Source organism: Castor canadensis, chromosome 2 (assembly GCF_047511655.1).
Source record: "Castor canadensis chromosome 2, mCasCan1.hap1v2, whole genome shotgun sequence".
Lineage (NCBI taxonomy): Eukaryota > Metazoa > Chordata > Mammalia > Rodentia > Castoridae > Castor > Castor canadensis.
The window spans coordinates 172,897,620-172,913,692 of record NC_133387.1 but is presented as its reverse complement, the minus strand read 5'-3'; the positions used below and the strand labels follow the sequence as shown (position 1 = coordinate 172,913,692).

The 16,073-nt window shown below is 40.6% G+C and overlaps 1 protein-coding gene across 1 annotated transcript; it reads right to left on the bottom strand.

The window, feature by feature from the left end:
- Positions 1–11,333: 11,333 nt before the first annotated feature.
- Positions 11,334–12,893, bottom strand: LOC109678240 (sperm motility kinase 2B-like). Its single transcript, XM_020153868.2, has one exon. The coding sequence runs from the start codon at positions 12,891–12,893 to the stop codon at positions 11,334–11,336; it is 1,560 nt and encodes a 519-aa protein (XP_020009457.2).
- Positions 12,894–16,073: the final 3,180 nt, after the last annotated feature.

The following is a 16,073-nucleotide window of genomic DNA, read 5'->3' as shown; positions in this document are numbered from 1 at the left end:
GCAACTTGCAGTCTTTCACATGGCATGTGCTTATAAATATTTCAAACCTAAAACAATGAATGAATGGTAGTAACTTCTACGTTGTAGGCTGTCAATTAAGCATGTGGGGCAATAACAATACTTCTAGAGCACTGCTCACGTGACTACAGTGAGCACATCTGATAGAGATGCTTTAATTTCAGGCAATGTCTTCTACTTCATGTGATAAAAACATGAAAATATTCCTTCATAACAAATATAAAATAGACCTAAACAGTTATATCCATGTAATTATTAGTGAAAGTCCTCATAAAATTCCAAAAAATTGTGTTGGAGGCAGGAGGAAGTAGGTGGCCTAAGTGAAACTCCAACATTAGAATAAGGTATCTAGGGTTGCAATTTTTCTATCTACTTTTTTTAAGTAAAAAAATCAGGTATTATGGACTAGTCAGGAGAGCTTTGTAGATTAAATTTCCTATTGAAAAATTTCTCTAGCAAACATACATGCTTAGTTAGGAATGGTCTTAGTGTTAAGGGTTCAGCTGCAAATACTCTACACTTACATTTCCTCCCTACCACATTGCTGCATAATATATCAAGTGAAAATGGTTGTTGAACAAAACATGAGGGAAATCAGCTTAATTTAAAGATTAGTTAATAAAATTTGTAAGTTATACTACTTTCAGATATAAAGAAAAAGCATACCAAATTTGGTTATCAGTTTTGAAAATGAAGACTTATTTTGTGCAGTGGAACAAAAAAGCCTGAAGAATATGACGGTGATTCAAATGTCCTTTCATTTTACAGAATAATTTTCTAATCTTTTGTTTAAAAATTTGAAGTATGTAGGTAATATATATAATTTATATTAGGTTAAAAACTCTGAAATTAACATAACCTAAAAATCTCTTACACTTTTGGTCAAATGAATAAAGATTTCTTAGATTGAATAGCACACGTAAAATAAAAAACTAAAAGGACTGAGGATAATTCAAATGAAGAGTAAAGTACTTAACCAATTTAGCCAGCCTTGACTTTAAAAGGAACATCTAATTCACTCTTCAAAAGGAGGAAAACATTTAAAAGACAACTTAAATTATTAAGTACTCCAAAAACTTACTTTCATTCATCATTTAAAATATACCTCTAAAGAAGAACAAAAAACACATTGTCTGTATTTGAATAACTAATACAGGATGTTTTATAGCTAAAACTGTTTTTATTAAACTTTGACTCTGCAACAAACAATTCACAAGTAAAATTATAAATAAGAAAAACATCTGTGAAGAAAATTATTAGATAAAACGGTTACTTGTAATAAATCGAATCAAAATCTAAGTTCAAGAACTGAAGTACTCTGTCTGAAACATTAGAACAAATAGTCCTTCACACAAACTAGTTGAAAACAGTTAACTGAACAATTCCCTCACAAATAAAATATTTGGTAAATGAACAAATAAATCAGTTAAACAAGAAAAGATCGATTCCTAACATGTTATTTACTAAATGAGCATTTCATTTAGTTAGCTTACAGACACAAGACAAACAAAAAAGATTCACTCAGGTAGGTTCCAAACTACCAGAAAGTTCAAGTGACTTTTTATTCAGAGTACTAAACAGTAACTGGTACTTGCTATGATCAGCTAAGTCTTCAGAATTATTAGAAGTTTAGCCAGTCAGTAAACTTTCTACTAGCTGCTGCCTTAATGTATATGAGCGCTCTGGAAATCTGGCCACTGAAATGTAGTGCGTTAGGTTACAATTAGTTAAAATAATCAGTATGCCCAATCATCCGATCACTCCTGCATTCTAGGTGAACAGGAATGGAAGAAAATAATGATAGTTGTTGGCAAAAGTCTTTTGCAAACCGCAACAAGAAATCAGCTCTGCCCACCCAGAGCAGAAAAAATAAATATAAAAGAATTCACCTAGAACAGGAGACAAACCAGAAACTGCTTATTTCTAAATCACTGGTCTCATTCTCATTTTTATTCTCCTGAAGAATTTTTCCACACCAAATAAATGTAAAGAACACATATCAAAGTAAAATCTCAACAATCTGGCAAAATGGGGAAAGGAGAATATAAATTATGAAACATTTTATGACATTTAATTATGACCAAAATTCTAATTTAGCTAGCACAAGGTTCAATTTTTCATCTAACTATGTTACATATAAAAAATATATAAATATATATACACACATACATACACACACACAAACACACACACATACATATCTTCCCCCACTATTCTATTCATACGTTTTTATAAATTATCATAAATTGAGAAAAATGAGCTTTATTCCAAACTCTAGCAAGATTTCTAAATTTTTAGATAAATTTTTACACTGTGGCATGCCATGCAAAGAGAGGGAAAGAATGGTTAACTAATTTGAGTGCTGCTGTGTGCCAGGCACTCCTTGTCATATTAGTCTAGCCACAAAGTCACAGATGCACTGCTGCTGCATAGTCTACTCTAGGATGATTACACTGATGCTCAAGAATATTAAGAAACTGGAAATTTCTCAATATTTTTAATTTCCTTCATTTTCAGAAACCTGAAACCTTGATGAAAAGACTTCTTACGTCACTAAATAAACTAAATAAAGATAAGCACAATAGCACAAATTTAAACCTAACTGGGGGAGGGGTGTGGTTTTGCTTTCAGCTCAGTAGTAAGGGATGAAGTGACTTACTGAAGTGGGAGTAAAAAGTTCTGTTTTACCTCTTAATATTGCCACAATACTCTAAGGTTAGACTATCCATACAGTATTTCCAAAAGTACAAGTATTTATTAGATAGCTTGTTAATATAAAGGTCTTATTTACCTGAAAAACATGTAAGGATAATTTTGAAAAAAATTCCTCTCAGAAAAATGTACATTACAAAGATACATAGTCAAATTAGGTCATAGAAAAACATTCCATTTTCAAAAACATACTATTTTGATCATTAGAAAAAAATTCTGAATCTTTAATCTCAGATTTTCCTATGGCAAATAGTTAAATAATCCCTCCCTTAGGGATTCAATCACTTTATCTGGCTTCTGATACCAGATGCCTAGTAACCAGTGGTTTCTAAGAGCTTACCAAATTAACTGAATTTTTAGTGTAACTTAGGAAAAAAAACTTGCCAGAGCATTTTCTTTTATCTGTAGATTATGTAAAGCCACATTATCTGTAAAAAAGAGGAAAAATTCAGCACTAATACACCATTTATCTGTCATTAATGTAGTATCAGATACAATAAAAACAATTCTAAGAGCTAAGAACACATGGTGAAGGAAGGGCCTGAAAACTAAATGTACAGGGAGAAGGCAGACTTCATACTACACCTATATTTCAGAGCAAAAAAACATAGAAAGACAAGGGTAAACATTCACAGAACACCTAGAGTTATACAGTATTAAAGGGGTTTGTGTGTCCACAGCATCAACAAAAACATGTAAGATGAGACATCATAATGCTCAAAAAGCTGTTTTCTGAGAATATGAAATTTTCTAATTTTATAAAATAAGTTGTTCAAAGCTGCAATAAAGGAAGAAAAGCAGGAAAGAAGCCTCACAAATGGGCAAAAAACACAACAACATTATGATAAGAGAGAAAGTAAAGAATGCAATCTGGTAGCTTCTATAACACACTGAAAAGAAATTAAAACCTAAAAGGCGGCTCAGGGTCAAAGTAAACAATGATCTAGGAGATGGAGGTATGGCTCAAGCAGTAGAATGCCTGCTTTGTAAGTGCAGAGCCGAGTTCAGACTCCAGTCCCACCAAAAAAAACCAGAATGATCTGGGAGGCAGAATTGACAGATGTCATTACTGCGCAGATGTCAGGGTACTAAAGTAATCATGGAAGACTGACACGTGCTCAGCACTTGGGGTAAAATTCTTAAGTATTACATGCTCTAATATTACAAAAACTAGACAAATATTTCCGGTTTGATTCTATTGCACAACGAATTGAACAAAATTACAATTGAGACCTCTGTTCAAGATATCAAAAGAGATCTGCACAGCTGGTGATACCTATTTGAAGCCATTGAAATAGTTAACAAGGCCTAAGGTCCATATGGAGACTTGCAAACCTATGCATGAGTCCTGACTTTTCCTCCAAGAAACTCAACTGGTGGGTCAAGTTCGCCAGGAGTGCTCAGGAGTTATCTGCATAATAGCTGGTAAGGAAGTAATACAAACATGTGCAGTATCAAATCAGGAATGCCCTTACACAAAGAGGGCTGTTTCAATTGCACTGACCTTTTGTTCTTTGAAGAATAGGTGATATTTGATACATTGAACACTGAATATTACCAATATGGCTAAAATATTAAAGAAGAATATTTAGAAAAACCTACAGGGAGATTACAAGTGACTGTCACTGGGTGGCAGGATTGAGAATGACTTTTTTATTAATGGCTTTCAGTATTTTCTAGTTTTTATATTATATACTACTTTTTGGGCAGTACTGAAGTTTGAACTCAGAGCCTTATGCTTTCTAGGCAGGCATTCTACCTCCTGAGCCATACCTCCAGCCCTTTTTGCTTTAGTTAGTTTTCAGATAAGTGTGTCCCATTTTTCCCCAGGGCCCAGTTCAAATCATTACAGGCATGAACTACCATGCCGAGATTGTTTCTTGACATAAGGTTTCAATAGCTTTTTGCCTGGGCTAGCCTGAAACCACAATACTTCTGATCTCCACTTCCTGAGTAGCTGGGAATACAGACAAGCATCACCATGCCCCGTCTCAGATATTAACTGTTATGAGGAATTATGCTACAAATTATAAGGGAAATGGAAAAATAAAATGAAGGGAAATAGTAAAGTCAATATGAGCTCAATATTTTTATGTAAATTCTTCCTAGACCTATTATCTACCTTACCTACACATACACAAGAATAACAAAGATTTCTGCTATCCACAGTCTAACAAATGCATACTTCCTCTCTGAAAACAGTGAACATGATCTAACAAACAGTAACTATAGCAATCTCATTCTATAATTATTTGCACTGAAAGAGGAGCCATGAGTCCTAATACAAAGAGAAGGGAGGAACAGCAACAGCTTTCAGATTAATGCCAACCCAGGGAAAGAGGTTAAAGTGCATTCATTGCTTCACAGATGAATGCCCCAGCCAGAAGGCACTTCTAAAGCAAGCATTTCCCACTCCACCACAAATTATTCTCACAAACACGGACGCAGCAGTTTCTTTACATATCCCATGAATACCAAAATTCCTTTCTGAGGGGGGAGGGAGACCAGGGTCTGGCTATGTACCCCAGATTGGACTCAACTCATCATTCTCCTGCCTCAGCTTCCACCATGCTGGGACTGATCACAGGTTTGCATTTAACCAAGTATGAAAAGGAGATTTCCTTCAAGGAAAAATAGGAATTGCATACACATACAAGCAACTTTACTGTTATAGCTACACAAAGGCCACAGGAACTTTCTACAAAAAACAGAAAAGCAAATATTTGTGTCTAATCTTTTAAGAAAAAAAGGGGAGGTCAAGATGACTAATGATGGGAGATGGATACACCTGACTGCCAACAAGGAAACAACAGCCAATCCCACCATCAGATGGCTCTCAACCTCATAAAGTCCAAAGACACCAAGGTATGGGACAGGAAGGAAAGTTCTGTGGTCTCCTGAGCAGGAATGGCAGGCCTTAAGAATAAGGAAAGCTACAGGTATAGTCTTGCTTTACAGAAGCCCCAATATAATGATCAAACATTTTAGATGAGCACACGCTGCTGAAAAGCGACACATAACATCGATCTTAAAGGATAACTTAAGAAATACCCCTGAAAGTGTAAACCCAACTGGTGGCTCATGCCCATAATCCTAGCTACTTGGGAGGCTGAGATCAGGAAGATCGTGGTTCAAGTCAGTCTAGGCAAACAGTTCACAAGACTCCATCCCTAAAATAACCAGAACAAAATGGACTGGAGGGGTGGCTCAAGGATAGAGGGTCTGCTTTGCAGGGTGAAGCCATGTTCAAACCCCAGTCCCACCAAAAAAAAAAAATTTACCTGATAATCTGTGTTAATAAGCCAGAAGTTGGAAATGATTGTAAATCCCATTAAATTACAAAGTGACAACAACGGTTAGAATCAACAAGGGTTAGAATCATCTTAAAAAGAAAAAAGGAGAAAGTAATAGTTTCTAACTCACAGAAAACAAACAAGTTAATGTATTTATGAATCAAATGGAACTGACATGTAACATGGCTGCCTAAGTCCAAGAATGCCTTTTAAACAAGTAAGAACCTCCAAAATGAACACAAGAAATGTAGTGATGTTAAACACCTCCCACCAGAAACAATCTCTCCAAATTTCCACAGTAGTTTATGCTGTACCTTTACCAGTACTTATCACTTAACCTTGTATATATCCCCAACCTCACCGTGAACTCCTTACTTCTTTTCCTCATAGCAGGTACTCAATCAATATGACTTAACTGATTTAGAATGCATTTAATGCTGGAGTGGAGTGGAAGCAACTACAATAAGAATGTAAACTTAGGCCAAGTGTTGTATGCACACCTATAATCCCAGCTACTTGGGAGACAGGATCCTACCTGGGAGGTAGGAACAAAAATTTGAGGCTTGCCCTGGCAAAGTTAGGGAGACCCTATCTCAAAAAACAAAAACAAAAAAAACCCCAAAACGGTTGGGGACATAGTTCAAGTGGGAGAGGTCTTGCCTAGCATACTCTCCAGCAAAAAGTAAATAAAAATAAACTTGTATTTTAGAAAACATTTTCAGCTCTATTACATGACTAGATTCTCACAGCCTCTTGGGCAGCAGCAAGGACATCTTTACTACAAAAGAGAAACTGAGACTTAATGAGGTTAAATGACTGGCCTAAGAATACTATGGCGACCTAGTAAGTGGCAGAGTCAGCACTCCAATCCTCAATGCTCGATGCTGTATTCAGAACATCACACTCTCTTCCAAACAGCAGAACAGAAAGGGTACAGGACTTAAACTCAGTAAATTTACTTCCTTTGGGGATTAAAATACCAATAGCAAAGAAGAATCAGAACCAGCCTTGAGTGGCCTGTGTATTTGTAGATTCCACTTTTGATCTCTGTATTTTAAGAGATGTAGAAAAAAAAATCCAAAAATGAAAAGGGTTTCTAAAATTAGCACAACACAGGCCTAAGCAAAAAGGAAAGCAGCGTCAAGGGCTTATGTCAGGAGCACTACCAGAAGGAAGGACAGTGCTGCAGGGGAAAACATATGCAAGAGATGGCACTGCAAAATGGTCATTTCAGGACTTTAAAAATCTACTCTTTTCAAAACAGAAAAGAAACTCAGAAGGTGCATTTTACCACCACTGGGCACCATACAGATCTTCAATCTAACCTTCCCTCACTTTATACAAGGAAATGAAGTCTAAAGTGATGAGGTGGTTTGTCCAAGGTGCTACAACTACTTTGTGACAGTTCTAATAAAACCCGCGTCTCCTGACTCCCTGGGTCAATGTTCTTAACAGAACACAAAAAGCTTAATCCAAAACTGCGACTAAAAACAGAGGCAACCAACACCCAAAAGTCACGCCCTCGTCCATTCGCATAGAGTGAAACTGTGAAAAAAACAGAGCCACTTCGGTACTTTTTAAGATATCTTCCCTGCCTGTCCCTCCCAGGCCCTTCAGAAGAGGAAGCCAGGTCCTACCTGCTGTAAGATGCTGGCGAAGATGAGTGAGAAAGGCCATTTCCTTTCCTTTTCTTGGGAGCCGCTTTACTGAGCGCCGATCGCGGGTGGGGAGAGACGCGGGGAGAGGACGAGGTGGCGCGGGCGCGCTCCCGCCTCCTCCGGAGCCCGTGGCTGTCACCGGACGGCCTGGCGGGCCGGGTGTCGCGGCCCCGCGCCCTCGCGCTTCCCGCCCCAGATGCCCATCTTCAGCTGGGACTTGTTCAGGTTCTCCACAGAGTCCCCCAGGAACCGGGTCCGCAGGTCCGCTGCCACCTACTCCCGCATTTTGGCGGGACCCAGGCGACGGCGAGAAGGGGGAGGAGCCGGAACAGCCAAGTAGCTGAGCGCCGAGACCCGCCCCGCGAACCACATCACTCGGCGCCGCCCCGCCCACCACACTTCGCGGCTGGCGCGCGCGTGACGTCACCAGTGCTCAGGCGCGTGGGGCGGCCGACCCCGCCCACCCCGCCCTGGTTGCCAATGACAGCGGAACCAGGGTCTGTCGCAGTGGCCCTCACAACACCGGGAGAAAAGAGCGAAACCACCCACGTACCTGGACTTGGCCGCCTTGCCGGGGGTCCCACTCCGCCTGCCACGAAGCCGCTGGTTCCAGAAGCTGCTGCTCAGAAAGACACTTCGATCATTGAAAAGCGCCGGGGTGGGGGGAAGTCCACTCAAGATGGCAGGTAGAAGAGGACCCCAATATGCGATGCCTTGGAAACGCAAAGTTTCTCCCGCCTCTGACATCACTCTTAGTTAATTCATAAACCACTTTTCATCTTCTACCCATTATGAAAATAACGGCCAACCTTTTTTTCATGAACAGCGAGTTACCTCTTCTTTCTATATGACCGTGGCACGCTGTCCCTCATCTGTCTGCCTGGCAGGGCATTCAAATCAGAGCTTTTAAGGCTGGTGAAATTGAACCTCCCGCTGACAAACCAATTCTCTCTTTACAGAACTGAAGGCTTTCTTTTCTAAGATATATTTTCCTAAACATGTTTCAAAAGCTGTTGACAAATAAGACCATGTGAGACATGCTAAGGTTACTTATAGTCACAAACACTAATAGCACCCTAAATTACAGCTCTATATGGGAAAGACATCAAGTGCACAGGCTAACTACTAATGAACATTTTACAAATTCTCATTCTTGCCTGCAAGGTGGCTCATGCCTCTAATCCTAGCAAGTCAGGAGGCAGAGATTGGGAACATCACATTTCAAAGGCAGCCCCTGGCAAATAGTTCTTGAGGTGCTTTTTTGAAAACACCCATCATGAAAAATGGTTGGTAGAATAGCTCAAATGGTAGAGCACCTGCCTCGCACATGTAAGGTGCTGGGTTCAAACTCCAGTGCCTCAGAAAAAAAAAGTTATCATTTTTAACTTCATTCTGGTTTAAGAACAAGGGAAAGGACAACAAAACCAATGAAAAAACTACATTTCAACGAGTGATAGGACAATATAAATGGTTGAGCAAAATATTTCTATTAAAAACAACTCAAGGATATGTAAAGTAGCTCAAGTGCTAGAGGGTCTATCAAGTGCAAAGCCCCGAATTCAAACCCCAGTACTGTCAGAAAAGAAAAAAGTAGAAATTAGTAGACTTTTTAAAAAAAAAGTAACAATTCTTTAAAAATTTTAAATTCTTTTCATTTTTTTGGTAATACTGGGATTGAACTCAGGGCCTCATGCTTGATGGGAAGCACTCTACAATTTGAACCACACCACTATCCTTTTTGCCTTTTTTTTTTTTCTTCTTCTTTTTTCAGATAAGGACCTGAGCTTTTGCCTGGGCCAGCATTGGACTGCCTCCTGAGTAGCTGGGATTACAAGAGTGACCCACTATGCCCAGCACCCCCACATAACACACCGTTACTCAACTGGAGAAAGCTAAGTATAAGCCATAAGACCATGAAATGTATGAAAACTAAGGAAAGTTAAGTAAGAGACAGAAGTGGATAGCACAGTATTAGTGGCACAGGGAAGCTTACAGAGCAACTGGTTAACCCAGCTCCCTCATTTGACAGAAGGAAACACTAAATACCTAAAAGCACTAAGGGACTTGCCTTCAAATTAGTCACAGGGCTAAAATACAAATGACCTGACACCCTGGTCTGTGTTTTCTAATACACCACACTCAATTGGATTGAATGAGAAATGTAATTCAGAACATTGGTGTTGTATTCATTCCTTGTAAACTCTCTTCTTTTCTTGACACTCACCCTCCAACGTATTACTTTGTAAATCTACTTTTTTCTTATTTTTTGACCGAAACATAATAATTTTACATTTAAACTAGGTACAATAAAGTGTGAGGTTTTGATTCATGTATACATTGGATAAGGATTTACTCAGGTAATTACCGTATCCATCACCTTCAACATTTATCATTCTGTGATAAGTATTCAGAGTGCTCTCTTCTAGATAATTTGATCTACAATGCATGCATGATAGTTACATTTGCCTTACAGTACCCTAGAACACTAGAACTTATGCTTCTTTCAAACATTGAACCCATCATCTAGCTTTCTCCAGTCTTCCTTCCCAATAAGTCTGCTTCCCAGTGTTCAATTTCCTTTAATTCTGAGAGCACCTCCCAGCCTCAAAATGTAATCTCAGTTCACTTCACAGAATCATTTGCATCTTCACTACTGGATGTTCCTATGGCTACCACAGTCGTCCTCTGAGTCGATTTGTGAGGTCCAGGCACTCGGCCTGGCCCTGGAATACCGTCTTCCCAGGACTGGGTGGCTGATGCTTCTGTGTTAAGTAAGACATGACGCTTATTTTGATCTCAGGACACCAGAGATGCCACAGAACATCTCAACTCTTTTGAAGGAATATTATACAGGAAATGCTTCTGAGGTGTTTTTATTAAAACAAAAGCAAATCTGTTTTGCATGGATGGGAGGAGAAATGTTTTTAAAGGACCACTGTGTGAATCAGCTAGTCCTTGGCCAAGCAAACAAGCATGATGAGAATACTATTGGAACTTCTCTGCTCCCAAATCCTGCATATCAGCAGGACCTTCCCCTCTTTCCAATTCTATTTCTCCTCCCTACTTTATTCTGTTTTGCTAAATAAATACTAGCCAGAAAACCACTTTGTGAGTTTCATTTTTGTGAGGTTCCTTTTTGGGAAACCGCAGAATGCTTTTCATTATGATTTTGAAATTCCTGTGATATTTACAGAAATCAGAGTGTGGAGTCGAGGATTCAAGCTAACTAAAAAACGGAAAACAAAACAAAACAAAACAAAAACAAATCAAACAACAAAACATAAAATAACCAAGAAAAATAAGCAAAACTAAAAGCCAAACACCAAAAGCACAAACACACTAGCTCTGTGTGTCTAGTAGGTCACCAAGCAAGAGCTTCCTGCACCATGTGAACAAAAATGGAACCAAGGCCACTTCATTATACACTCCTTTACAGTGACTCCTTCTGAGGTCACAGAACAAAATGGACCATCAGGGTTGGGTCCCCGTACAGTGGGTGTCTCACTTTGGGGCACCTACCTTTTTTGTTTCTGCAGTTTTCCCCAGGTGGGTTGGATGCCTTTGCTGGGCATACCTGGCGCCGGAGTGTGTGAGTTCTGGGGCTTGCTGGACACCGGCTAGCTGAACTTCTGTCCAGCCCCTCCAATTGTCACTATTTCAGTCCACACCTAGGAGGGATCCCCCTCCTCAAGGCTGTGGTAAGGTCCTCTTGCTCTCCATTACCATCCGCTTGCCCTCCTCGGTGGCATTCGTTTGAACAGGAAGGAAAACAGCACATTCTGAGAAGGGTGGTGACTATCCTCCTGGCGGCTCCTCTCCAGCCCCTGCTCCTGTTGCGTTCAGCACCTCTGATCACCTCCTGGGGCTGCCCAACTGGAAGGGCATTTTGTGCAGAGCACTTATGCTCAGATGACTTGTCTCCTTTGAGTTCCACGCGAGCATGTGGGGGGACTCTGCTGGCGTTTGGGCTTCTCCTCTGCGGGGTGAAGAGGGGACTGGTGGTCAGGAAGATTCTTTTGCTGCCATTCTTTCCTGAGTTGTGGTCATTCTGGGGCAGATTCAATTTCCATGTTAGGATTGAGAAGGAGAAAGAGCTAAGGCTTGCAGGTGCGCTGGCTCTCCTCCTTAGTGTCTTGGGACGGGTGGAAAGACTTGCAGGAGACGGGCAAGGTGGAACTACTGGTTGTATAGAATCAAGTTCCATAGGGCAATTAGAATCCTGGCGTGCCCGCTGTTCAAACAAAAGGTACATGGCAGTGGTGTCATTTATTTCTCTATTTTGTAGTGATCGTACAATTTCTCTAGCGTCATAGCCTATGGCAACCATAGCCGATAATATGGCAGGGTTCAGGGATGCAGCCAGGGTCTGGACAGGAGGACTGGGAGCATCTTGGTGGGCCCAGGCATGCTCCAGGATCTCCTCCACCGTGGCCCTCTGGCTGGAGTCACGGGTCAACAGACGACCTAGGATGTTTTTTAACTCAGCAGAAACATGCCTTGGAAGGTGGTACTTTGCACACAGGATATTCTTGCGAATCTCCTTAAAGTTTCTGCCCTGAAAGGGGAAACCTCCCACAGTCATGAAGTACAGTACCACTCCCAAGCTCCAGGCATCGGCCTTGGGGCCATGGTACTTACCATAAAGAAACATTTCAGGCGCACGGTGTGACCAAGCGCCGCCTGCCTGAGACAGCTGCTCTCCTACCGTGAACCTGGTGCTCATTCCGAAATCACAGATTTTGATTGTGTAGGTGGAATCCAATAAAATGTTATTGGCCTTAATGTCGAGGTGTGCGACACCCTGCTGGTGACAATAAGCCAATCCCCAACAAATTTGTCTGAAAAATTCACGGGCCTGGGTCTCCTGCAGGTGGTGGGACTTTCGAACATACTGTAGCAGGTTCCCCCGACTTGCGTATTCAAGGATGAGATAAACCCTCTCGACTGTTTCCTTCACCTCGATGAGACGAGCAATGTTGGGATGCTGCAGCGTCTTCAAAATGGACACCTCACTTTTGATGGAAGCATTAAATGTTCCTTTCTTCAGCACTTTCACAGCGACATCAGTCCCTGTGTCACGATGAAAGGCTAATTTTACAAGCCCGAAGCTGCCTCTACCGATGGTCCTTGTGACCTGATAGCGAGAGGTCAGGACATCCTTAGTGGAGCTAACCAAGAGGCCAGTCAGCCCCTTAGGACAGTCACCACTCATTGGAACAAAGCTAACTAAAACACAAAACCACCACAACAAAGAACAATGAACAAACACCAACGCTAAGACTGTGAACACACTCTAGCAGGTCACCAAACCAGCTCCCTGCATAATATGAGCAAAAATCCAGCCCAGGCCACCTCCTTATATACACGCAGTTATTATTCCATCACAATGGGTCCTTCTGAGGTCAGAGCAAGAAATCGACCAATCAGAACTGGGTACACAGAACAGCGGTTGGGCCGCAAATAGCTTTTGCTTTTTAATTTTAGGAGACTCCAAAAGTTCTTGCCATAGCTTGGTAATAGAGACTCTCATTTACTCACAAAAAATTAAAGTCAGTATCATGATTCAGTGGCTTCTCATTGCAAATCTGAAAATTTCTTAAAAATGTAATTTTATACATCTCATTCTATCTACACTCAGGATATTCAATTCCTTTCTCTTAAAACCCAGAGTGTTTGGATTAGTGTCCAAACAATGGTACCCTTTATGCACATGGTGATACCATACCAAAATGCTTTGTCCCTAAGACACCATGGGCATATTATTAACATACGTGAGCCTGGGAGAAAGAGGGCTTCACTGTCATTTTCCCAAAAGGTTCTCCTCTGATTTCTCATCAGAAGTCTTGCACCCAGAAGGCAGTGGTTGATATATGCAAAATGATAAACCATCAGCCAAGACTCCCATATGCAGAAGGGAGTCTTGCCCATATGATAGAAGGGAAAGATGAAGGCATTTCTGTGGGGGGGAGGTCCATTTCTGCTACTGTAACAAAATACCTAGATGAGGTCATGTATAAACAGCAGAACTTTATTTCTCAAAGTTTGGAGGCTTGAAAGCTCAAGATCAGGCCCCAGGAAATTCAGTGTGTGAAAAGGACTTGATTTCTTCTTCTAATGTACTAGGCTTTGTGTCTTCACACAGTTGAAGGGCTAATGTGTTCAAAAGAACACAATATACCAGACATACTTGCACCTACCATCCCAATTTAACAAGTGAGAGTTTATTTTATTTACTGCAGATCTTTCCTCCTTCTCCTCCTCCTCTTCTTCATCCTTCTTTGGAAATTTTTCTTTGGGAATATCCCTGGCTGGCCCTAAATTCTTGATCTAAAACAAAACAAAACAAAACAAAACACCTCACCCAGTATTATTAATAACAGCTATCTGTGAGCCAGAACTTGCTACCTGCTCAGCATGTTCCTACATCTCTTGTGCGTGTGTGTCTGTGTGTGTCTGTGTGTCTGTGTTACTGGGGTTAGAACTCAGGACCTCACAAATGCTAGGCAGGCACTCTACCACTTGAGCCACTCTGCCAGATCCCACTTATCTTTTTAAGTACCACAAGTGTTCTGTATGGTGTATATTACTATACTGTGTTCATTTAACAATGGACTCACACAAGCTAGTGAACCAGAGTAACAACTTCTCAGTGTGATCGCTGATTTGCTCCTCATCATTTTAACCAAGGTCTTTCTGCTCTCACATAGCTAAGTCATCTTGTCTCTTGAGAAAAGTTGAGTCAGAGCACATGCACATGGCCTTCAAGTGGGTAATTTGGTAATTTTTCTCCCACAGATTTAGGAATAGGTGTGATATCAAGTAAAGAAGCTGAGCCAGGCATAGTGGCTCATGCCTGTAACTCTAGCTACTCAAGAGGCAGAGATTTGGAAGATCACAGTTCCAGAACATTCAGGGCAAAAAAGTTAGCCAGAACCCATCTCAACCAATAAGTGAGGACTGAGGACTCATGCCTGTTATCCTAGCTACACAGAAACTTAAATAGGAGGATTAGGGCCAGGCCCACTCATAAAGAAGCGTGTCTGTGCATGCAGCTCAAGTGGTAGTGCACCTGCCTTGCAGCAAGTGTGAGGCTTTGAGTTCAAACCTCAGTACTACAACTACAGCAACATCAACAAAACAAGCTAGTCATGGTCATTTTAAACCCAGGGACACTCTCCAATCTTGCCTGCCAAATCAAATTTAAAATAGGGTTCAGAAGTCTTTTCTTACTCCTGCCTCAGCCATGTGGAACTCAAATATGTCATCTTCATTTCCTTCCTCTTTTGATGGGCAAGAACATCTTAGACCACCTGCCAAGCATGGTGACTGGAACCCAGGAAGATTCAAATGTACTGCTTTTGAATGAATGAATGAATGAACTAATGAGCTTTTGTTGTTTTTCATAATAACAATAAGTATAATATTTGACATTATTCACATCTGCTTCTATGCTAACCACTTCATAAGCATTATCTTGTTTTATCCTATAACAAACTGATGAGTGGATATTATTACCAGTGTTACATTTGACCCTCAGAAAGATTAAGGAACTTGCCCCACAGTAAGCTACTATTCTGAAATCAAGATCAGACATGATTTCAGACCCAATTTTTTTTTTTATTATTCATATGTGCATAAAAGGCTTGGGTCATTTCTCCCCCCTGCCCCCACCCCCTCCCTTACCACCCACTCTGCCCCCTCCCTCTCCCCCCCACCCCCTCAATACCCAGAAGAAACTATTTTGCCTTTATTTCTAATTTTGTTGTAGAGAAAATATAAGAAATAATAGGAAGGAACAAGGGTTTTTGCTGGTTGAGATTAAGATAGCTATACAGGGAGTTGACTCACATTAATTTCCTGTGTTACCTTCTAGGTTAATTCTTTTTGATCTAACCTTTTCTCTAGTTCCTGGTCCCCTTTTCCTATTGGCCTCAGTTGCTTTTAAGGTATCTGCTTTAGTTTCTCTGTGTTAAGGGCAACAAATGCTAGCTAGTTTTTTAAGTGTCTTACCTATCCTCACCCCTCCCTTGTGTGCTCTCGCTTTTATCATGTGCTCAAAGTCCAATCTCCTTGTCGTGTTTGCCCTTGAAATAATGTCCACAAATGAGGGAGAACATACGATTTTTGGTCTTTTGGGCCAGGCTAACCTCACTCAGAATGATGTTCTCCAATTCCATCCACTTACCAGCAAATGATAACATTTCATTCTTCTTCATGGCTGCATAAAATTCCATTGTGTATAGATACCACATTTTCTTGATCCATTCGTCAATGGTGGGGCATCTTGGCTGTTTCCATAACTTGGCTATTGTGAATAGTGCTGCAATAAACATGGGTGTGCAGGTGCCTCTGGAGTAACCTGTGTCACAGTGTTTTGGGTATATCCCCAGGA

What these genes read in the sequence shown, in the direction of transcription:
- LOC109678240 (XM_020153868.2), bottom strand. Translation starts at nt 12,893, where the DNA reads ATGAGTGGTGACTGTCCTAAGGGGCTGACTGGCCTCTTGGTTAGCTCC.